The sequence below is a fragment of the Phodopus roborovskii genome, unplaced genomic scaffold (assembly GCF_943737965.1).
Source record: "Phodopus roborovskii unplaced genomic scaffold, PHOROB, whole genome shotgun sequence".
Lineage (NCBI taxonomy): Eukaryota > Metazoa > Chordata > Mammalia > Rodentia > Cricetidae > Phodopus > Phodopus roborovskii.
The window spans coordinates 9,672,085-9,696,726 of NW_026126412.1; the positions used below are offsets into that span (position 1 = coordinate 9,672,085).

Genomic DNA, 24,642 nt, shown 5'->3' on the forward strand with positions numbered 1-24,642 from the left:
ATAGACTAGATTTTATATCGTTAATTTCAATGATTCAACTCAAGCTCTAGTCCCTTTCTTATAACTGGAGGTTAAGTGACTGAAAGTTCCAGCCCTTTCATCCTGTGTTTGGGGTTTCCTGTGACCAGACTCAATCCTGGAACTAGCATTACTTCATTAGCATAACAAACTACCTGTTGATTTGAACTTTCAAAGCTTTGCCCAGAATGAGCAAAGAACAGACAATACATTCTGTATCACTGCTTTGTGAAACAGGAAATAAATTGAAGTGTAGGTGTTTATAGCCAGAGAGAAGAATTATGTAAAAGTCCCAAAAGATGAAAGAATTAGTGAGAAATAAAATATCATTTTAGTCAAGGGAGTGTGTTCTTTCAAAGTAGGAAATGATTGTAAAGGAAACTGGAGATGGGGGTCTCTGGGCTCAGCACACAGGGGCTGTGGGAGCAGGGAGTCACACTAAGGCCTTGTGACACATCTTAGTAGGGAGTTTCAGACACAAAGTAGACAAGATATCATGAATTCCTGTGTTAATTCTGTTCTTGGCTTCATCTACCCTCACCCCAACATATTTTGTTGCAAATTTTAAACATATATTATTTTAGCCATAAAATATTTCAGTATCTTTCTAAATGTAAACTTAAAAATTAACATAATTCCAATGCCATCTCAGAATTTTTATCAAGTTCTTTTATATCAGATATTCAGTCATTACTCAGATTGTCAAATCTGTAGCATTTTTTAAAAAGAACAAGTTAGTTTCTGATATTTCTTTGAATTTAGACATGTCATGTTATAATCTAGAGTTTTCTGATTTAAAAAATAGTGTAGGAACATAAGGTTGTATTTATCCTTTTTAACAGTGTAGTGTCAAGGATCTTGATGAAAGTCCTGGCATACCCTACCCATCATGCTGACTTGAGTAGCCTTGGGAAGGATTTAAATGTGCTAATAGACTTTGAAAAGATATCCATTATGAAAAAGATCTAAGTAGAGTCTGAGTGGGTGGATGAGAAGGATGTCCAAGGGAAGGCAGAAGGGTCTGGGATAGAGTTTGGTGATAGTCATGACCACAGAAGACTATGAATCGAGTTCAGGTTTGAAGTAAACTGTTTGCAGTAAAGTTGGGAAAGTTTAAAGTGTTGGACAAACTGATGGTAACATTTGGATACACTAGGGGTAAGATTATTAAATTTAAGTGATGGGTAAATAGTGAGACAACTTGGTAAAACAACAAAGTCATAGTGAAGTGGTTGGTGCTTAGGAAGATTAAATGATGATATTTTGTGTGGTAGAAAGAAGAAAAAGATATCTTATAAATACAAGGGAGCACTCATTCATCCCTTTGAAAGCTAACTGTCACTTTATTTAAATGAAGGATGGTAGGGAATTATTGAGCCCAATCACCTACAGAGTTCATGTAACTTTAATTTATGGAACAGTAAGTAGGATGTTAGAAATCCATACAGCATAGGAGGGCCTGGCATCTAGTAAGTGCATCTAAGTGTTGGCTGGGTATGAATCTAATAAGCTTTGTAAGGCTTAAGCATCAATGTCTGTTTGCATTGCAGTTGTCACATGATTATTTCCTTACAGTGCCTTCACAAATTGGAAACTCAGTAAATATTTGTAGACTAAATAAATAATCTGGTTAAGTTTAAGTGATTTACTTAAAGGGCTTTTTTTTTTTTTTTTCCTCCCTTAGTTTGAGGTGGTATCAGCATCCTTCAGAAGAAGAATTAAGAATCCTTGCAGGGAAGCAGCAGAAAGGAAAGAACAAAAAGGACAGGTGAGTTACCTTGATGAGCTTCTAACATTTGATATTTAATGTCATTTATGCAGATATAGTTTATGCTTTGATTAAAGGGATTTCAAGTCAGAACCCATGCAAATTGCAGTAAAATAGCAATTTGAATATAAGCAAAAAAAATCAGTAATTGTTTTTACTCAAAGATTAACTATTCTTAAGTGGTTAATATTGTTAATTTAACACCAGAACCCATGAATCTCAGTAAGTGAAAACTGTATATAAATACAAGTGTTGAATGAGAGATGAAGTGATGGCTTAATGATGAAGGATACTGGCTGGCTGTTCTTCCAGAGGTCCAGGGTTCGATCCCTGGCACCCACATGACAAATCACAAACTATCTGTAACTACAAGTTAATTGGGTATGATGCCCTCTTCTGGCCTCCAAGAGCACTGCATGCATGTGGAACAGAGATTCTGGCAAAAACACAATAAAAAATAATTTAAAAAGTATCAAATGAATTTCCCAAGTTTTTATAAAAGGACCAGAATTTTAATCCAGGTTAATTTTAGTTACGTTTTTGTTTTCAACCACTAAAACTCTTTTGATGGCCATTGTCACCTTGTTAAACAGTTGTGCAGTATACTATTCATTTTGTAAATATTTGGATTTTTTTCATGCCTTATAATCTGTTGTTTTCCTTCTTTTAGAGTGGGTTTTATGTAGCCCAGGCTGGTAGCAGAGGAAGACCTTGAATTTTTTTATCCTCTTGCTTCCAGTTCCCCATAGCAGCCATGTATCACCACTCCTCATAATGGCATCCTAGGATCAAACTCAAGGTTTCATGGAAGGCAGGCAGGCAGGCAGGCAGTCTTCAGCTGTGCTGCACATGCCTAGCCCTTACAGGAATGTTTCAGGGTTGTAATTGCAGAAAGATGCAGTGGTAGTGTTCTCTTCTTACTAACAGCAGTAATCATGGCGTGATTTACTTACATGAAGTTGTCACTGAGATTCCTGCATTTTTACTATTCAAGAGTGGATATAATGTTGAAAATAATCTTTTAAAACTGGGCTTTTTACTTATTCAGGTGACTATCCTTAAAACTTAAACTTAGAATTGACACAGGTACACTTAAAGATCATTGCTGGTCTCCTATAAGTCTTTGTAGGCACCTTCAACATTTGCTTTTTATGTCTCTGAATTTCTTACAAACATTAATTTTAATATACTCATTCATCTCTGACCTACATATAATTACACCTGTGTTTGTGTGTGTGTGTGAGTTTATCATTTCAAAGAGAATTTTATTTTCTTTTCATCTTGTGCCTATGAAAAAGATAATAGATTGCTTTTAAATCTCAATAGAGAGTAGGAAAAAATGGGTGTAAAACACTATACTAGCAGGCAAGATTTTGTTACTCTTTCTAGTTTAGGTAAGTCTTCCTCTGGTCCATTACACAGTACTTCAGCATTTTGTAGTCTCCTTTGAAAAACTGCTTTTTGAGTATATGATCTCCTTTAGGAGATTAGACTGAAACTTAAAATCTCTTTTGCATTTAGTAGGATATAAACACTTGGATAACTAAGTAATTTGTTTTTTGTGTTACTCATCTAATTTTTGCAGAAAATACAATGGTCACATTGAAAATAAACCACTAACCATTCCAAAAGATATTGACCTTCATCTAGAAACCAAGTCTGTTACAGAAGTGGATACTCTAGGTAAGGGAGTCCTGTAAGTGTTCTGCTTACACCAATCTATGGCAGCAAGCGCCCTTTGCTTATTATGGCTATGCTTTTGTTTGTTTATGGGATAAATCTGTGTGTTTTCCTAGTCATGAATTCATTCTACAGAGCATGGAGTCTAACACATGCTTTTCTCCAAATGAACTTAACAGTTCCAAGTGACTTTACTTAAATGACATTTTTCTTTTCTCTTTACATGATATTATTTTCCCCAGTTTGGGAAAGCAGCCTTTTTACAACTTCTGATTATTAGAGTACAGTTGGTGTTGTGATCATAGCTTCCAAAACTTATTTCCTACAATATACCTTAAAATGCACTTTAAACTATATTTTGCATATTGAGGTATCTAAATTTTAATAATTCAACTATTCTAGTAGTATTAGGTATTAATAAGTTGAAAAAATTATTCACAGATCGTCTTTATCCATTGAATACATCAGAATAAATAATGTACTTCTCCTTCTCAGTTTCTATAATAATAAGACTATAATGATTTTAAGTTTACAAAGAATTTTATATGAAGCTAATTGAATCCTAAAGGGGAAAGACATTTGATGGTGCTCCTAGTTTTCAGACCTTATACATTCATATTACTTGAAGAGATCTTTAAAAATAAAGATTCCTTACTCTTTAAAAAACTTAGCATAGGTTCTGGGAATTTAACTTCAAAAGTTGCAACAAGTAATTTTAATTTATAATCAGATGTGAGAACCACTGGATTACACGAAAAGTGAGGAAATAACATATTAATCAATACTTTTTATTTAAAGAAATGCCATATTTCATATTCTAGTCAGAGTTTCCCCTCCTCTAAACTCTCTAGGTCCTCCCATTTCTCCACCCTCTCAACCCCACGCTCACCCCTTCTTTAGAAAATAAAATAAAACAAAACAACAGCAAAAAACAAACCAGAATTAAAAAAAGAAAAGTTACAAGAAACACACACACACTCCATCACTAAAAACCACAAAAATGCAAAATCAGAAATCATAGTATACAAGCAAAAGATAATTAAGACAAAAATTCCCAAATATTCTGAGACAAAAAATTGACAATAATACCATTGAATTTGTTTTGTGTTAGCCATCTGTTGCTTGGCAGGAGGCTTATCCTTAAGTGTGGTTAATATACCCAATGAGACTCAATTGGTGAAGACTAATTTTTCCTTTGCAAGCCAATATCCATTGGAGATAGCTTTTCTATTAGGAACAGATCCCTGCTTCCACTACCCTTTTTCAACATTGGGACCCCATCTGATTTAAACCTTTCCAGGTCTTTTACATGTTGCCATAATCTTTGTGAGCTCCTGTGTGTATCCGTGGCATTCTTGTGCGTCTGGATGGCACTATTTCTTTGAAGTTATCCATCACATCTGACACTTACAGTCTTTCCTCCTCCTCTACCACAAAGCTTCCTGAACCCTGTAGGGAGGGACTTTATAGAGAGCAGCCAATAGCCTGAAATGTTTAGGGGTTTTCATGGGCCCTTTTGACCAACAAGACATCTAGATCTAGCCCATTCCTGGCCCTGAAGTTTTCACTTCGTGGCAAAAGATGACTTGGGGCATTGTTATTGGTGACACCAGTTATATTTCGTTCATGCATGTATGCTTTGTTAGGAAGCTTCTATAGTTGCAGGCATTCCTATGAAGCCTCAATTGTCCCTTAGTGTTTGGTGTCCCTCCCAATATCCCCCTTACTCCTCTATTCCATCTTCTCCCCTGTCTCTTCATAACTGTGTATTTCATGTTGGCTTCCTTGGGAGGTACTCCCCACCCTGCTAGTCCCTTTTCCTGTACCTAATCTCTGTGGTTATATGGATTGTAGCATGCTGATTGAAGGCTTCAAAGCTAACATCAACATATAAACAATTATATACCATATTTGTCTTTCTGGGTCTGAATTACCTCCCTCTAGATGAGTTTTCCTAGCTCTGCCTGTTACCTGCAAATTTCATAATTTCAGGTTGTTTTTCTTTAATAGCTGGATAATATTTCATTGTGAAATTATCCATCAGTTGTTAGGCATCAAGGTTGTTTCCTATTTCTGATTATTGCCAATAGAATAGCATTGAATATAGTTGAGCAAGTATCTCTATAGTGAGATGTAGAATCCTTTGGGTATATGTTTAAGAGTGATATAACTGGATCTTAAGGTAGACTGATACTCAACTACCTAAGTAAATGCAAGACTTATTTTAGTAGTGAGTGTGCAAGTTTGCACTTCCAACAGCTATGACTGGTGTTCCCCTTACCCTACATTTTGACAGCATGAGCTATTACTTGGACATTCTTAACTGGTATAAGATGAAATCTCCAAGTAATTTTAATTTTTATTTCCCTGATGATTTAGAATGTTGAAGATTTCTTTGTGGTTCCTCTTTTGAGGATTCTCTGTTTAAATCTCTACTACATTTTCAAATTGAGCTATTTGTTTCTTGGTTTCCATTGTTTTTCTTTATATAATTTGTATAATAACCCTCTATTGGATGTACAGTTAGTAAAAGTCTTTTCCCTTTTTGTATTCTGCCATTTTGTCTGAGTAATGGTGTCCTTTGGCATACAGAATCTTTTCAGTTTCATGAAGTCCCATTTATTAATTGTTTTTTTGTATATGTACTATCATTTTTCTGTTCAGAAAGACTTTTCCTTTGCGAAGGAGTTCAAGACTATTCTCCACTTTTTTTTTTTTTTTTTTTTTTTTTCCCTATAAGATTCAGTCTACCTAGCCTTATATTGAAGACCTTGATCCATTTAAAGTTATGTTTTTGTGAAGGGTAATAAATAGGGATCTGTTTTCATTCTTCTATATGTTTCTATCCAATTTGACCAACATCATTTATTGAAGATGCTGTGTTCTTTAACATTGTATATTACTGGCTTCTGTGTGAAAAATCAGGTGTCCATAGGTGTAGGGACTTACGTGGTGTGGGTCTTCAGTTTGGTTCCATTGATCAATATGTCTATTTTATAACAATACCATGATGGTTTTGTTACTTTAGTTCTGTAATACACATTGACATACAGAATATGGTGATACTTCCAGCAGTTCCTTTAGTTTTCATATGAAACTAAATTTTCCCTTTCAATTTCTGTGAAGAATTGCATTGGAATTTTGATGGACATTGCATTGAATCCATAGATTAATTTTGTCCATTTTCACTCTATCCCTGCCAGTCAGTGAGCCTGGGATAGCTTTTCTTCTTCAATTTCTTTTTTTGCTATTTTAAAATTTTTATTATACAAGTATTTCACTTACTTGGTAGAGTTATCCTAAATGTTTTTATTCTGTTTTTTTCTTGAGGCTATTGTAAAAGGCTGTTGTTTTCTTGATTTTTCTCTCAGTTTGTGATTTGTATACTAATTTCTGTTTGTTATGTATCCTTAAAGTGTTCATCAGTTATAGAAGTTTCCTGGTGGAGTTTTTAGGGTCATTTATGTATAAAATCATATCATCTGCCAACTTTGACTTCTTCCTTTTCTGTTACCATTGATGGTCTATAGTTGTCTTACTGCTCTAGATAGGACTTCAAGTACTATATGTTGAATAAGCATGAAGAGAGTAGACACCTTTGTCTTTTTCTTGATTTTACTGGAAAGTCTTTGAGTTCCATGAGGTGTGTTTGGGTGAAATGTTCTGAAAATGTATGTTAGGTCCACTTGGTTTATAACATCAGTTAGCTCCAGTATTTCTCTGTTTAGTTGTTGTCTGAATGACCTATCTACTGGTGAGAATTGGGTATTGAAGACAACCATTATCACTGTTTGAGGGTGAGAATGTAATTTTAATTGTAGTTCCTTTATGAACTTGGATTCCGTGCATAGTTATTAAGAATTTCAGTGTCCTCTTGGTAGATTTTCCTTTGATAAGTTTGTAGGGTCATTCCCTATCTCTTATGATTAGTTTTGGTTTGAGATCTATTTTTCTGTATATTAAAATGGTAACATTAGATTAAACAATACTGCAAATAATACACAAAGTATTATTTTGTAATTTGATTTTTCCTAGAACTAAGTCATACTATCTTCAACAAAACCATAGCAGGTTTATCTAGCATCTTATATAAAATTATCTTATGATATAAAGTAACATCAGAATCATTATCAGTTGAGGATTGAGTAAGTTATATAAAATTTCTAGGTACCTATAGGAAACCTATATCCCTCAGTACCAGTGAAGAGCTCTGTTGGTCAATCCTATAAGCTCCCTTAAACATTTAAGACTGTCAGCCATCCTTTTTCTTTTACTTTTATCTTCAAAACCCCTGGTTATTTTGATCAGCAGTTATCACATTTGTTTTTATGAGTTCTGTATATGTGTTTAGTTGTGTAAAAATACTGATTTCTATATATTTTTGTAGTCTTTTATCAGCAAATTATTGAAAAATTACCAGCTACTTAGCCAAACACTGTGTTAATATTATACTCAGAGGTCTTGGGGTAGGTATCAGTACCAAGCCTCTTTTTTAAAACTCGTTTATATAAAATTAAATAACAGGGCAGTTCTATTTTGTGTGTTACAGAACCATTGAGAATTTTGTTATTTTAATGCACTTAGGTGATGTGGCATGGAGTTTAACTTATGATTTTACATACAGTTTTGAAAAGTACTTGCAAATGGTATAAGTTTAACAACTAGTTATTTAATATCAAGAACATTCTTGTTAAGCACAGCAGCAGTGACAGTGTATGTTGTTTGTTGTTTCTGTATTTTTGCGAGTGAGTGTGTGTGTGTGTACGTCTATGCAGATGGGTTTTTCTGAGCCTCTTTTCCTTTTTGTGTGGTACTCCTTCCAAATGTCTCATATAAACAAGCACTTTACAACTGAGCTCTCTGCCCTCTGTGAGCTTCTTTTCACTCCCAGTTTTCTATTGAAGAGATGTATATGGTTATATTAAATAGAAATAAAAGACATGATTATATGGGTTAATATATGGCCAAGAATATCGGTTTTACTTTGTTTGCTTATGTATGTAATTGATAACTATCACACTCTGGAGGATATAAGACACTATATTTTGTAAAAAGTTTAAATAAAATGAAATACATAAAGCAATAGAATTACATGTACTACCAGAGAATTTTATTTTGAATGTAAGTGCTGAATGATGGAACCATTTGTTGAAAAGCTGTGGTTTTATGTAAAATCAGCACTGTATCAGTTTTGGGTTTTTTCTAAGAGAGAATAAGAAGTGTTTGTTCATTTACTGTTGTGTGCAGTAACTCACAAATCACTACTCTTCCATCAATGGTTAAGAGCAAAGTTTAACTCTGAAATGATATGTAAACCTTGTGTATTTTAAACCAAGTTGTATCCATTGAGGCTACGGTTAACATAGATACACCAAAAGAAAATGATTTACATAATTTTTGTAAAAATAAGCTGATTTGCATTCGTGTTTTAACAGCAATTTAAATAATTTATAGTAATCAGATCAGGGTTTTCACTACTTAATTTATGAACTATCAAAATTTAGTGTTAATTGGTAAAATTTGACTGTCTCTTGCATGTTTATATCTGAAAATTTTAGAGTTTGAGTATGCAAGTAAAGTCTCCATACTTAGAGAGTTATATGGATAGACCCTCAAGACCTTAACATTTAACTGACACTTTTCTTGCCCTTTATTTTTCAGCATTGCATTACTTTCCAGAGTACCAGTGGCTGGTCGATTTCACAGTGGCTGCTACCGTTGTGTATTTGGTAACTGAAGTCTATTATAGTTTCATGAAGCCTACACAGGAAATGAATATCAGCCTAGTCTGGTGCCTCCTGGTTTTATCCTTTGCAATGTATCCTTCAAACCATCATTAACATTGTGTTTTTGGGTTGTTTTTGTACTTAGAGCATTAGGCCTTGTGTTTAACTTAAAAAGATTTTTGTCAGTTATTAGAGAATTTTCCTTTGTTGAATTCCTAAGATATGTCAAATTTATTCTTCAACAATTTCTTACATACACAGTATAACTTAATCATATTGAATGGAAATTCTTTATGTAACTTCTTAAAATTTCAACATAGTTAGGTAGTTTAAAAAATCCAATGTAGAGAAAGGTGTCATTCATTTCATTCCCTTTTTATCCAAGGAGAGTCAGAAAGGCCAGCAGACATTCTTTAAGGGACCTTCTGTGTCTGGGATACAGGGCAGATTTCCATCCAGGTGCTAACTTTGATATTGTGAAATTACATATTATTATAATTTTCCCTTCTCCTCTTCCATTCCCCCCAATAGAGATAGCATTTTATTAAGTTTCAGTCAGTTTCACAGTGCTACCTATGAAGATATTGTTTGTGGCAAAACATTTTATTACCTTTCTTGAATAATTTCTTATTATTTTATGGAAACAGCTTTCCCAGAGCGATGGTACATCATTAGATCAGTACATCATTTCTGTCTTGTTTCCTACAGAGCTATCCTTCTGGAGCCCTCGTTTCTTTGTAAACTACACAGTTGTGTTAGTGCATTACTTTATGTGTGCGCATGTGTGGGGAGAGAGCAGAGGACAGCTTGCAGGAGCCAGTTTTCCCTACCATGTTGTTCCCAAACAGAACTCAGGTCCTCATGCTGGGTATCTAGTATGTTCTGCTTGACCATCCCCAGTTCTGTCTTCATAAACTTTTAATTAGCTCTTATCTGGAACATTAATTATTCAGTGTTGCTGTCTTGTTAAGAAATTCCCTGTTTCCCTTTTTAGGTGCCTTGATCTCTTCCTTTGCTCACTTTCTTTTTGCAAGGATGAACTAACTCTGCTTTGGTATCTTTAGAAAAGGTGGTTTTTGAAGTTTTGTGTGCCTTAAGCTGTCTTTATTGATTGATAATTTGACTCAGTAGAAAATTCAAAAATAATTTTTCATCAGAATTCTGAAGTGTTGAAAAACTCATGTTGTACCTTCTCTCACCCAAATACAGCGCTCCTGGAACTTGTTTTCTTTGTTTTGGGTATTCTGAAATTTTGCTATTAAGTCCTATATTTACCCTTAGATTAACAAAGCAAAAGTAAGTACTGTACTTTAAGAAGGACATGATCTTGTTCTTGTAAAGCTGCCAGTTTTGGAAATACATGTTCATGAGTTCTAGGAAGCTTTTTATGTAATCATTTGATGAGTTTCTCTTCATTTTGAACATTTTGGGGATGCTTCTTGCGGAGGAAGTATAGGCTCCTATGTTAGCATCTAGAATTATCATCTGTAGTTTATGTATATAATTTTAGGTTTCCTGGGAGATATTCTTAAGTTTCTCACTGTTTTATTATGTTTCTTGTTTAGGCTTTTCTACTAGTTTAAAATGTTCATGAGCTCTTTGTTATTATGAATCTCTGCTTGTTTTATGACTACATTATTTTGTGTCTTAAGATATTGATGATACACTTTGTGGAATGCTTTCTCTGCTTTACTTACATTTAATGCTTATGTAGGAATATATAATATATGCTTCTCATGCAGGTTATTTTATGTGGTGTAGCCATTAGTATATTACTACCCGAAACAAACACACATGTTTAGCTAGCACTAAGATTTCTGGTCAGAACTCCAGAATGAAATAGGGGACCTGAATTGGAATTATAGGACCTTCTTTCTGTCAGTTGATTTATAATTATTATGACTTTCTCCTTTAGCTGGGAAGTGCTAATTTTCTTTCTGAAACTAAAAATTCAAGGGTGACATTCTTTTATTTTAATTGAGAACCTTGGTTATTTTTGTTTTTAAAATAAAGCTCGTATTTATTGCTTTCAGATATATTTAATTATTTTTTTTCTTGTATAATCTTGTTAGATTGAGTCTGGTTGACTCAATCCTTGTTTTCTGACATAATTTAAAACATTCATAGAAACTAGTCACCAAAACACCAAATAACCCTATTAAAAAGTGGGGTACACTGAATAGAGAATTCTCAATAGAGGAATCCAAAATGGCTGAAAGACACTTAAGAAAGTGCTCAACATCCTTAGCCATCAGGGAAATGCAAATTAAAACAACTTTGAGATACCATCTTACTCCTGTCAGAATGGCTAAAATTAGAAACACCAATGACAACTTATGCTGGAGAGGATGTGGAGAAAGGGAAACACTCCTCCACTGCTGGTGGGAGTGCAAACTTGTATGGCCATTTTGGAGATCAGTATGGCGGTTCCTCAGGAAAATGGGAATCAGTCTACCACAGTACCCGGCAGTTCCACTCTTAGACATATACCCAAATGATCCATATCCATGCAAACCAGGACATCTGTTCAACTATGCTCATAACATCATTATTTGTAATAACAAGAACCTGGAAGCAACCTAGATGCCCCTCAACTGAAGAATGGATAAAGAAGATGTGGTATAGTTACACAATGGAATACTACTCATCGGGAAAAAAATGTAATCTCTAAATATGCAGGCAAATGGATGGAACTTGAAGAAACCATCGTGAGTGAGGTAACCCAGTCACAAAAAGAGGAACATAGTATGTACTCACTCATATATGGATTTTAGACATAGAGCAAAGGATTACCAGCCTATAATTCACACCTCTAGAGAAACTAGGCCTAAGAGTTTCATACAAGGTCTCTCACAGAAGTGGAAAGGAACAAGATCTCCTGAGCATAGTGGGGGTGGGGGCAGTGAGTGGAGAGGGAGTTAGAAAGAGAAGGGGAGGAGAGGAGAACATGTGGGACTGGGAAGATTGAGTGGGGGAACAAATAGAGGAAAAAAAAAGAAAAAGAAAAGAAAAGAAGCCATAATAGAGGGAGCCATTATAGGTTTGAAGAGAAAACTGATGCTAGAGAAATGTCCAGAGACCTACAAGGTTGACCCCAACTAACAATGAGCAAACAGTGGAGAGGCTATTTTAAATGTCCTTCCCAGATAATGAGATTAACAACCAATTTATATGCTTCTGGAAGCAGAAGCAGTCACCCACAGCTGAACTGGAATCCAGTTGCAGAGAGGGAGGAATGATAAGAAAAGGTCAAGACCAGGTACAGAAACCCACAGAGACAGCTGACCTAAACAAGGGGGAGCTCATGGACCCCCAGACTGATAGCTAGGAAACCAACATTGGACTGACTCAGACCCCCTGAACACGGGTCTCAGCTAGATGGCCTGGGCAGTCTAAGGGACCTCTGACAGTGGAACCAGGATGTATCCCTGGTGCACAAAAGGACTTTGAGAGCACATTCCCATGGAGGGATACTCCCTTAGCCTAGAGATAGGAGGGAGGACCTAGACCCTACTCCAAATGACTTAACAGATTTTGATGATCCTTCCTGGAAGGCATCATCCTCCCTGTGGAGTGGGTGGGGAATAGGATGGAAGGGAGAGAGGGAGGAACAGGGAACTGCGATCGATATGTAAAATAAAAAATAAATGAATATACATATATATATATATATATACACACACACACACATACACACACACATATATACACACACATATATATACATGATAATTTTACATCTGGAAGAATTATGTGTTTTTTTAAGTAATAATTAAGCCTGCACAAATAAAATTATAAGTAAATTTTAAGGTAATGTTAACAAACTTTTGTATCATTGGAACAATTGTCTTGAAAAGGGTTTTATTAAGTCATAAGGATGAATGTGCTTATTATTAGCTTTAAATGAAAATATGTAATAGAATTTTAATATTGTTTCTAGAGTTTTTTCTATTTGTTTTATAGTGTAAAATGAAAAGTATAATGAGTTTCAAGTATTTTAGTTGCCTTTCCACCAATAAAAATAAATGTGCATAGCCTAAACATTTGAGTAAAAAAAAAACTGCATTTTTTTATAATAGTCACAAACAATTATATAATCTCTCCATAGTTAAACAAATTTCAGTTTATATGAAAATCACTTAAGTAGAAACATGATCATGTTTTTAAAAATAATCTCAAATTTGTTGAAAATGATAGAGAATATTTTATGCTCATTCATTAAAATATTAATCATATTTGCATGTTAACTAATATTTCTTCTTAGAATGTAGTCTCCTTTTTTTCTTACATTTGAATGAATTTAGCTGTCACTATTAGGTATTGCTACACATGCCAGAATTAAGTATTTGATAATCACAATCACAGTATGCTGCTTCTTCCATTAAAAAAAAAAAAGTGTAAATATACTTGTTTGATTTCGGTATATTATAACAAAAGCCATGTTTTCTTGACATGAGACTTTTTCCTTATTTAACTGTATATCTGTCTCTGAATGTGTGCCATGAAGATACAGGTTCAGAAGGATGTAGCTGATCCCTGGGAGCTGGGGTATAAGTGGTGTTGACCCACTTGGTTTGGGTGCTGGGGTCTTCTGCAAGAGCATTAAGCACTCAATTACTAAGCCATCTCTTCAGCCCAGAGAACTGGTAAATGGCTGTTTCACAAGATTATTCCAGACCGTGAACATGGAAACTCTTTCAGTCTTCCAGTATCTTCCTTAATTTCTTTCTTTTTTGTTGTGAAGTTTTCATTGATGAATTTTTATATTTCTTTGGTTTGGTTTATTCAGAGGCATTTTAATTTTATTTTTTATGTTTATTGTAAATGAGATTTTCTTTTCTCAATGTGTTTTTTGTTGGTATATAAGAGGGCTACTCGTTCTTATGGGTTTTGTATCTTCCCATTTTACTGAAAGTATTTATCTGAAAATATTTTTGGCTGAGTTTTTAGAGTCTCTTATATCTTCTGCAAAAAGGATTATTTGTATCCCTTTTAGTTCCTTCTTTTGTTTTGTCTTGCTAAGACTTCAAACTGTATTATATAAAAGTGGAAAGACATCCTTATCTTATTCCGGATCTTAGGATGAATGAGTTTAAGTTTTTCTGCATTTCATATGATGGTAGCAATAGGTTAGTTGTATATAGCTTTTGTTATGCTGATGTATGCTCCCACTATCAATAGCTATTTCATGACTTTATCATGAAGTGATGCTGGATTTTGGCAAAAGTTTTCTATAGAGGTGATTCTAATTTCTATGTTTTTACCTTAGCTACATGATGAATTACATTTATCTGCAAATGTTGAACTATCCTTGTATTGCTAAAATTGATTGGAGACTCTTTGTTCTTGTCAGAGACATGGTCTCTTAATATGTAATTACATCACTCTCCCTTTTCATTCCTTCAACCCAATCCAAGTCCTATCCCATTCCCTCTCAAATTAATAGCCTATTTTCCTTTGGTTATTATTGGTGAGTATATGTGTGTGTAGAGAGAAAGATGCAGAAATACATAAATATAGCCTTCTGTGTCTGTTTCTGTTCTTTGTATGATTTCAGGGCTAACCACTTTGTATTAGATAATCAGAGTGCTCATGCTTTGGAGAGGCTGATTCTCCCTTTCTCAGTCGTCATTCATTGTCTGTAGTTCTTTGTCTAGGAGTTGGACCCCATGAAATTTTTTTCCCCTTCCATATTAGCGTTGTCATTGTTCAGATGTTCTACAGACAGCCATTTGTAGGGACACAGCAGAGGTTCTGGTCCTCTCCCCTTAGTCTACAATGGTCTCTGAACCTTAAGTTACAAGAGATGTACTGTAGATGTATCAACTGGGGCTGAGTTTCCCAGAGTCTCATGATCTCCACATTGTGTCCTGTTGGTTTTCTGTGATGATCTCTATTTGCTGTAAAGAGAAGCTTCTTTCATGATGGGTGAGAGCTGTGTTTATTTGTAGTTATAAGCGTAAGTATTAGAATGTAGTCGCTTGTCTAAAAAAGTAGAAGGTAGTGGATTCTCTTCTAAGATCTATGATTTCTCCAGCCCCAGGTAGTTGGCTAGATTTCTAGTACCAGACATGATTTCCCTGCTGTTGAGTAAACCTTAAGTCCAATCAGATAGCAGTTAGTTACTACCAAAATACAAATGTCATTATTGCACTTTAGGCTATCTTGCCTTGTCGCTGTGCTTCATAAGCATCACAGCTAGATCAGAATATTGGATGCTTTTCTCCCTTGTCACTTTGCTTAGTACTTTCTGGTATTACATGCTGTGGAAGCTAGACTGAAAAAAAGGAGGCCTTCGTATTAGCTGCTCAGTTATCCAAGTCCTATGTCTTAAGTGTGCAATATCTTTCCTTCAACCTCTGAGACACAACCAAAAGCAATAGGAACAGCAATAGTCTGTATTGATTTATGAGTCACTTAGACAGCCCTGACCAACAACTCAAAATGTGTTTCTCATCCCTGGTACTGTTAGTCTCTGCTTCTTGTAGGGAACACTATCAGCTTATATATATATATATATATATATATACATATATATGTATATGTATATATATGTATATATGTGTGTGTGCGCGCATATGTATATGTATATATATAGAGAGAAAGAGACATGTATCTATATCTATATATGTATATATACTTTAAGGTAAATATAAAATAGTATGGTTCCCTGAGGCTTTATCAAAAATCTTGATATTGAAGAGTCTTTTCTATAGCTGTAAGAGCATAATTGGTAAAATCTTATGCACAAAAGTTGAAATTAATAATATCTGGTTATATACATTGGTTTTGTGGAAGAGAAGCTAAAAAAATCATCTTTCTTAAAATAACATGGAAATCTGCTTCTACCTATGAACCATTTTAATTGAAATATGATAATTTGGTTAATATTGATAGTACAAAATCATGCCAAAGTTGGGAATGCCAACAGTATACTCTTCGCTGCTTATAAATTATTGAGTAGATAGTCAAAGTAGGAAAAGATTGACTACTGTGCTCAGTTAAGATTTATACAGTCATAGTAGGGATTTTAGGAGGAATGAAGGAGAAGCACCATAAAGTACTGCTCTGCAAAATACGTGTGTCAGTATTGCTCTTTAAAGTCTTTCTGTACTTTGAAGAGATTGTCAACTTTCCAGACTCAGAAGACTTGAAGATTTATTCTGTGCTATAAAACTAATGTAGCAGGATGTGCATATGTCTCTGTGGCTCAGCACATGCCTAGAAAGCAGAAGACCCTATGTTGGAACCCTAACACCATTTATTCTTAATTGATGCATTAATTAGAATAAAATGCAAAACAAAATTAGCTTCAACTTTAGCATAGAGCTTGCTACCTTTAAAACGTACAAGAATGCTTAGCTAAAGATTCCATCTTTTATCTTTTAGCTGCCACATATAACTTATTAGGTGCTTTGTATAATTTAAGGAGGCAGATAAGGAGGCCCAGGCTCTGGATTATGACTGCCTAGGTTCAAATCTCAGTCACCTCTAATCTGCATAACTTTCAGGTCTTTACTTAACCCCCAGCATGGGCTTTTTTAAATGTGTCTTGTTTTGTTCATGGCTCACACTAAGTGACTGCTCACTATTTCTAGTGTATAACATAACATTCCCATCAAAGTTGCTTGTGTGTAGATTTGTTTACTTGCTGCACTATTTGATGTGTTTGGTTTATCCTTTCAAGAAGCATGAATTGTATACATAAGGTCTGAGTTCTAGGTTTGGGTTTATATTTGATTTGATCCTAATGAAATGAGTGAGTGTGTTATATGGGGCTCAGGTAACATGATCTCTTAGTTTGATTTTCAAGGTGAGCACATTGAAACTTTGGTTTGGTATTCTCAAGTGGAACTTGTCTTTGTTTAACCCTCATGAATGATGGCCCTTAACACTTTTCATATAACAGGCTACCTACAACTATTAGTAATTTTCAAATTTTGGGTTGTTAAATGGTTACAAATGAATCCTGTGTTATTATATGTGTTTAATTATAAATGTAAGCAATAAATATAAATGTTTGGTAAAGATCCCCAATATAAAAATTAACTGCCTAAAATCTCTGCTCCTTCTTTTCATCCTACTATTGTCATAAACCTATTAGCATAAAATTCTGTAGTACCCACATTTAATTTGGGTCATATATATAGGAAATACATTCTATAATTGCAACTTAATTCTAGTTTACTTTTCCGTAGTATAAAACTATAAACTCATATTAGATTTCCTTTATTTCTGCCCTATTTCCGTTAAGGTTTTCATTACTTCCAAAGTACACCTGACAGACAAATCGATAGAACGGAAGTGGATAATGTTTACTTCTTTTCATTTGCATCATGTAAAGATGTTATGAGTAGCTCCCACAAGATCTTTGTGGTTTTTCCTGAACTTTTCCTTCTGCAGCAAAGTTCTATTTTCATTAACTACACACTATTTTAAAGTAGAAGACGGTGGTGAAAGGTCAGTTTGTGTCACCTTTGGATTTTTTTTCTTCGTTAAAGCAATGGCAGTTTTGATTGTAACGGAGAATTACCTGGAGTTTGGACTTGAAACAGGTAATAGTTTTGCCCAACCTTAAAAATCAGTTTTATTCGTCTGGTATAATTTTGATTTCAGTATTTAACTTAGTTTTATGTCTAATAAATACTTAAAATTGAGGTTGTTTTATGTTCTAGGTAACCTTTATTAATCTTCAATGAGATCATTATTATTGCTGTTTTAGCCAAGGTTTTTATTATCCTTTCCCCGAAATACTTCAACCTCAGTTTTTTCTTAAAGTTAAATTAATTTATGTATGTAATGCTAAAGAATTAATTCAACTTTTATGCACTCATGGAATATACAAGTATCAAAGGGACATTTAAGAGACTGTTCTTGCTAATAGCTGGTTTTATTGCATGATAACATAGTAGTTCTCTTTCTCTCTCTCTCACATACACACACACACACACTCACACACACACACACACACACACACACACACACAGCTAATCACTAACCTACAAGATGCTCTGTTGTAGGAGGTCTGTATTTACCCTCAAAAGAATAATCTCTTTTTTCCTACAGGGTTTACAAATTTTTCAGACAGTGCGATGCAGTTTCTTGAAAAGCAGGGTTTAGAATCTCAGTAAGTGTTTGAAAAGTTGAGCATTACTTAAATTTTCCATTTTCCATTCTTAAAGCAGTTTTGCTATAGAAAATATATATATTATAATTAAGTTGATTTTCATCAGTAAAATAATTCCTAGTAATAGTCACTTCTCTCCCTCCCTCATTGCAGCTTTGGAATCAAGCCCAGGGACTAATGCATGCATACAAGTCAGGGCTTCCCTGAGCCTGCATCTCCAGCCCAGTGTCATCACTTCTAGGAAAACTTCTTACAGTTGTGAAGTTAGAACTCCCATTAAGTTCTTAGCTGTATTTGCTCTAATAATCCCACTGTTTCCAAAGATGAAAGCAGCTTATATCCAAGCCGTGTGTCATTTCAATATGCAGCCTGGATTTGTCTTTTAAGAAATACCTGCTTTAGCTTGTTATTCACCAAGATCTATTATGAATAAGTTCAATATTTTTGTAGATATGTTCTTTGATGTACTGATATTATTGTGATTTGTAAATTAACTGAATGGGGGAAGATGGCTTCTTGGTAAGTTAACTAAAAACAGCTTTTTTTAAAACTTTATTTTTAGGGGTCCTGTTTCAAAACTTACTTTCAAATTTTTCCTGGCTATTTTCTGTTCACTCATTGGGGCTTTTTTGACATTTCCTGGATTACGGCTGGCTCAAATGCATCTGGATGCCCTGAATTTGGCAACAGAAAAAATTACACAGTAAGCGGAAAATGTACATAAGCACATGCAGATAAATATATGTTTTCCATCTTAATTAAGGTATATTATTGTGATAAAATAATAAGTTATTAAAATTAATATAAATACTTATCACACCACTTCCTCTCAGCTATAAGTTTCTCTTTGAAATTTTAAGCCTGTCTTAAAAATACATTTGTTGTTAAATGTGTTTCTACTTGAGAGTACCAATTTTTATATTAATTCCTTTTAATCTGAGATTTATGATATTTCAGTCTATTGGAACTGAAAATCTGTGGAAATTTTCTTTTTAGGTTTTATTTTTAAATACTTTAAATTTTTTATGTTTGTTCAAATATTTTATTTTTAATTAAGATATTAAATATTTTTAAACATAAGAGTTATATTTGTAAGAAATGTTTTCATTAAGTTGTTGATCTGTGTGTCACACTAACTCAGTATTTTTTTTTTTTTTTGAGATTGCAAATTAATACAGGAAATTAGTTTCAACCACCAAATTCTATTTTGATTCTGAAGTGGAGAAAACACTTCTGCCTATGGTTCCAAGCCCTTTGCTGTTTTCTTTGTAATTATTTTGGGGTTTGTTTTTTAGTTTTGTTTTAGGGGGGTGTTTGTTTATGAACAGAAAGGCGGGCTTGTGTATACTTTTATTTAGATCCAGGTTCTTACCTTACCTGCAGTGCAAGCCCTTGAAACACTCCATTTTATATCCATATGTGCAGTCATTAAGCTTCTCCAGTAGTCATAGTTTCTACACTTACTGTTCTTTCGAACTCTATTTAATCATGCTGATTCTCCTGCCCTTGCATTCTTATTTTTCACCTCTGTTCTTTAATTTTCCCTTTATCCTTGACTCCATTTTTCTACATGTTTAGTGTGTGTTTACTTGTCTTAGTCCCCCACCCCCATTACACACTACTTCATCTCCTTTTTTTTTTCTCAGCATGCTTTTTACTATGTCCTGCTTTTTTCCCACCACCCATCTCGCTAAAGGCTTCTTGTAAGACAAAACCTGCCCCCCCCCCATACACAGACTGCAGTCCACTAACCCCAGTGTTATGATTTAAATAAGCTGAAAAGGATGGGTGGAGGGGAGCCCTTCTCAAGCTACTGAAACCGCTGTGGGCTGCTCCTTGATACTGGAGTGTTCCCTAGCAACACTGCATACCTAATACTGCTCTTTCTTCCCTGCCCTCTATGGTTTACTAAGGCTGTGGGATGAAAGAACCACTTTATAAAACATAAAGCGTTTAGTGATGGTTGGAGACAGGGGTGGTACATCTATCGTCAGTAAAATGTGGCTGTTGCTTAAGTGTTTTCCCTTCAGGGATTTGGGACTTTGTTTTATTTCCAGGTTACTACACCCTCATGCTATAGTACAGCGCTCTGCTTCGTTCTAGTAGTTGGGGCCAGCTAGTTCTGTTGTGGGTAACTTGAGTGGTTAAGGGAGTAGCATTGTCTGCTTCTGTGGCAAGGCACTGGGACTTGTACAGTAATAGGGATCCTAACTGCCTTTCCTTGCCACCTCACTGCCTGACTCAGCCCTGTGTCCTCTATATGATAATGTGTTAAACTGTGTGTGCTTAAGCCTGTGGTTAAACCCTGACTGGTGCTTAATTGTATTTGTTGATTGTGAAATTAATTAATAATGAAATTAAACTATCATTTCTTGATACTGAAAACAGTATGTTGTAATAAAGCAGTCTGTCAAAGTTTGCCTTTTTCTCCCTAAAACAGACTTTTTAGCAGCCATGTGTGTCTGTAGGATACAGATTTAGATACTAGTTAACAAGGAGGTTCTAGCTGCATCCAGAAATCGCCTTTGCTGCTGAATTAGGAGTGTAGCATTATTGTGAGTAAAGCAAGACTGACTGTGATGGCTCTTGTCTGTTATTGCAGTCCTTGTGAGCCTGAGAGTATCGTGGAGTGGAGGCCACGCTAGGCTAGGTAACAAGAGCTATTCCACAGAATTAAAAACAAGAAAAAAAGATCATCTTTATTTCAATATAATAGAGAAATTAATTTCAGCTGTGTGTGTAACAGTCCAAGAAGAAATACAGATTTTGAGTCACATATGATTTTGATGTAATTTTAACATTGTAAATGATCATTTCGTATTGCATGCTTCCTCAGTTATAAGTTGTGTTTCATTTGCCATATGCCTTCTGGTATCATGACTTTGATAATCATTGTCATTTATTTATGAGTAATGAGCAAGCATTTTGCTCAGTTCTGCTGAAAATTATCAGATAACTTGTGTATCTACCATAGGAATTACTGAGTATAGGAAGTTAGAGAATCATTAAAATACCTGTTTGTTGAATTAAGGATTTAATAAGGGATTGCCAAATGCGTCTACAGTAGAAGTGAACAAACCTCAATTTTAGTCTTAAGATATCCTTCTAGCCATTTTTTTTAACTTTCTACATCTACATGTTCTCATCTGAAAAACTAAGATACAACCTCATCTCTTAAGGACTCCGATTAACAGTGAATGACTAAAAATGTAATAATATGAAAGTTACACTTTACTAGCACATTTTGTTTCTGGATCTTTATGTTTATTTTTTGCATTCTTTTAGAACATTACTTCATATCAACTTCTTAGCACCTTTATTTATGGTTCTGCTCTGGGTAAAGCCAATCACCAAAGACTACATCATGAACCCACCACTGGGGAAAGAAAGTGTCCCTTTGTAAGTATGGAGACTTGAGCGCTGAGTTGTGTTTCATTATAAATCAAAGCTGCTTTCCTAAATGCCGCTTAACTATATTTTAGGTAGGTTTGTTGTTTGTTTGCTATTTTGAGACAAGGTCTGAATGTATAGCCCTGGCTGTCCTAGAACTCATCACTATGTAGACTGGTCTTGAACTCACACAGAGATCTGCTTGCCTCTGTTTCCTGACTACCATGCCTTGTTTATATCTAAGTATTTGTTTCAGTGTTTTGCTTTTTTGGTTTTTGTTTGTTTGTTTTGTTTTGTTTGATAAATTGAGGCATTTTGTTTATATGTTTAGTTTTTCGTTTTTTGAGATAGGGTTTCTCTGGGTAGTCCTGCCTGTCCTGAAAAATCACTTTGTAGACCAGGCTGGCCTCGAACTCAAAAAGATCCACCTGCCTCTGCCTCCCAAGTGCTGGGATTAAAGGCATGTGCCACCTTTGTCCAGCATGGCGTACTTTATTTCTTAATAATAATGAAAGTGCTGAAAAATTTTTGAAGTTAAAGCTGCACACCATCTTGTAACCCATTTTTGATCTTTTTTTAAATGAATGTTCATGATAACTACTTTAATATTAGCCTGTACACACCAATTGTCATCTTAAATTTTTCTTATTTTGCAGCTCATTAGAGCTGTGTATAGTATAGTGCTTTTACTATTGTTCTATTGTGAAATATATGGAGGAAAAAGTAATATCAAGGGAAATATAAGTGTTGTTCATTTCCTTATCCATGGAAAGTTTTAACCTTTTGCTTCATGTCTGTTTTTTTGCATAAAAATATTTTTCAAATAAATTAGATACATTTTATACAATAAGTACTATAATTTCCATCTCTAACAAATGAGAAGTTTTGTCTACAGCATACTTAGGAAAATTAAAAATTATATCTTAACATTATGTTTAATACTTGTTCAGATATCCCTAGTTAGACGACTAACTGTGTTTTAGCAGAATAAGTTGTCAAGGATATAGAAGCAGTTTACTGAAAGACATTAATAGCCACTTTGTGTGTTAGATACAGTGTTGTGGAATTATGCTACAGTTCTTGAAAGGTTCAGACAGCAGGTTTGAACTCTAGCTTTGCCCCTCACTGAAACTGTCACTTGAGGCAGATTATTTAACTGGACTTTGCCTCTGCTTCCCTATCTGCAGAATGAAGTAGTATGTACTTCACAGGATTATTGCTAGAATTAGTGAAAGAATGCATGGAATGCAGTCTTTGAAAACCAGTGCTTGGTAGTATGCTCAGCGATATTCTTTTCCCTATTATCTCATCAGAATTAAAATAGAAAAGCCTGACTAGTCATTGACTCCACAGTGTGTTTTGGATATTATGTATTTCTTTTAAATTCTGTATATATTTGTTTGTCTTAAAGAATAGAAACAGTGAGACCATGATGATTTTTTTCTTACTTACTCTTCTTGAACTAGGAAAATACCCACTGAAGAAGTAATACTTATGCTCCATATTACTAAACCAACTTGACCTCAACAGTGTTTTTAATTTGACAGATTACAAGTAAAATTAGGAAAAACTAGCATTTGTCATAAACCAGTTATGTTATGTATCAATGATCTCAACATTTTATCTTGGTGTTCTGTATAGTAATTGTTTGTAGTTATTGTTCTTTTTGTGGGGGAGGGGACAGTTTCACAACAGGGTTTCTCTGTAGTTTTGGATCCTGGCCTGGAACTTGAACTATAGACCAGGCAGACTTCGAACTCACAGGGACCTGCCTGTCTCTGCCTGCCAAGTACTTGGATTAAAGGTGTGCACCACTACCACCCAATAACTGTTGTTATTGCCTATATTAAATAGCAGACTCAGAAGTTAGTTTGGCTAATAGTTGTTCAGCCATTTTGGAGGGAGCCAGACATAGTAGTGCATATCTAATAATCCTAGTTATGGGTGCCTGAGGCAGGAAGATCAGGAGATTAAGGCCAGACTGGCCTACACTTGTCCCTTCCCCAGATGGTAGCAATGCCAAAATTTGTTCCATTTTGCTTATATACAGCAGCCTGGGGTCTTCTTGCTAAAACCATGTCTCATCTTGGCTTCTGCCCTGTTTTATAAATAGTCAGAATTATAACCCTAAGTATGTTTCATCTCACTCTTCTATAGTTGTGAGGTAATAATTTAGTTTAAAATTTCTATTAAATTCCAATGTCCTTATGATAGATGATGAAATAATGACTAACAGTCAAAAAAGAAATGATGACTATTTTGTTACATAAACGTGTTGGTGAATAGAAAGGTATTTGTAGTCAGAAGCAGAAATTTGGTGCTGTGCAATTTGGAAATGTACATTAATTTATGCATATAATCTGATACATTACTGTAAAAGTAAAGTGTGGGTATGTGCAGCCTTTGTGTGTTTTTAGCCTGAGAAGAAAAATCAGTAGTTATCATAAAGCCCATTATTACCTTGGAATCTGGGGAGAATCCCTTCTTTCCATTCTCTCTGATTGATTGATTGATTGATTGATTGATTGATTGATTGATTGATTGATTGATTGAGGCAAGATCTTACTTACTACAGCCCCATCTGGCTTAGAACTCACAGAGATCATCTGCCTCTGTCCTCATACACCTCATCTCATACCTGGGCTTCTTTTTCTCTTTTTGATAAAGTCTCAGAGTGTAGCTCAGGCTTCCCAGGGACTACTGTGTAAGGTGTGAGCTACCACACTTGGCTTCTGCCTATTCTTGACCTATTGTTTTACCCCAGCTCAGATTTCTTCTTGACATACCCCATCTGATCACATTATCAGATACTAATTCATACTAAAGTACATTAGTATGAATTACAAGATACTTAATAGCTGTTATACCAAATCCTGAACTTATAAAGTTAGTCACTCATTTTCGTTTTTATTCTAGTAACTTTATATTTGTTC

General features: G+C 34.7%; 1 protein-coding gene across 6 annotated transcripts in view; it reads left to right on the plus strand.

Moving 5' to 3' along the window:
- Window positions 1–24,642, plus strand: part of Tmem161b (transmembrane protein 161B) — a 66,114-nt gene that overhangs the window by 36,164 nt on the left and 5,308 nt on the right. For 5 of the 6 annotated variants that reach the window (XM_051182812.1, XM_051182811.1, XM_051182815.1 and 2 more), the window contains 7 exons: window positions 1,703–1,786; window positions 3,372–3,469; window positions 9,128–9,284; window positions 17,596–17,747; window positions 18,259–18,319; window positions 18,882–19,022; window positions 21,605–21,718. In XM_051182812.1, the coding sequence (XP_051038769.1) occupies window positions 1,703–1,786; window positions 3,372–3,469; window positions 9,128–9,284; window positions 17,596–17,747; window positions 18,259–18,319; window positions 18,882–19,022; window positions 21,605–21,718 (807 nt within the window). Of the gene's footprint in view, window positions 1–1,702; window positions 1,787–3,371; window positions 3,470–9,127; window positions 9,285–17,595; window positions 17,748–18,258; window positions 18,320–18,881; window positions 19,023–21,604; window positions 21,719–24,642 lie in introns of those variants that run through there. The other variant, XM_051182816.1, reaches the window with a different exon arrangement.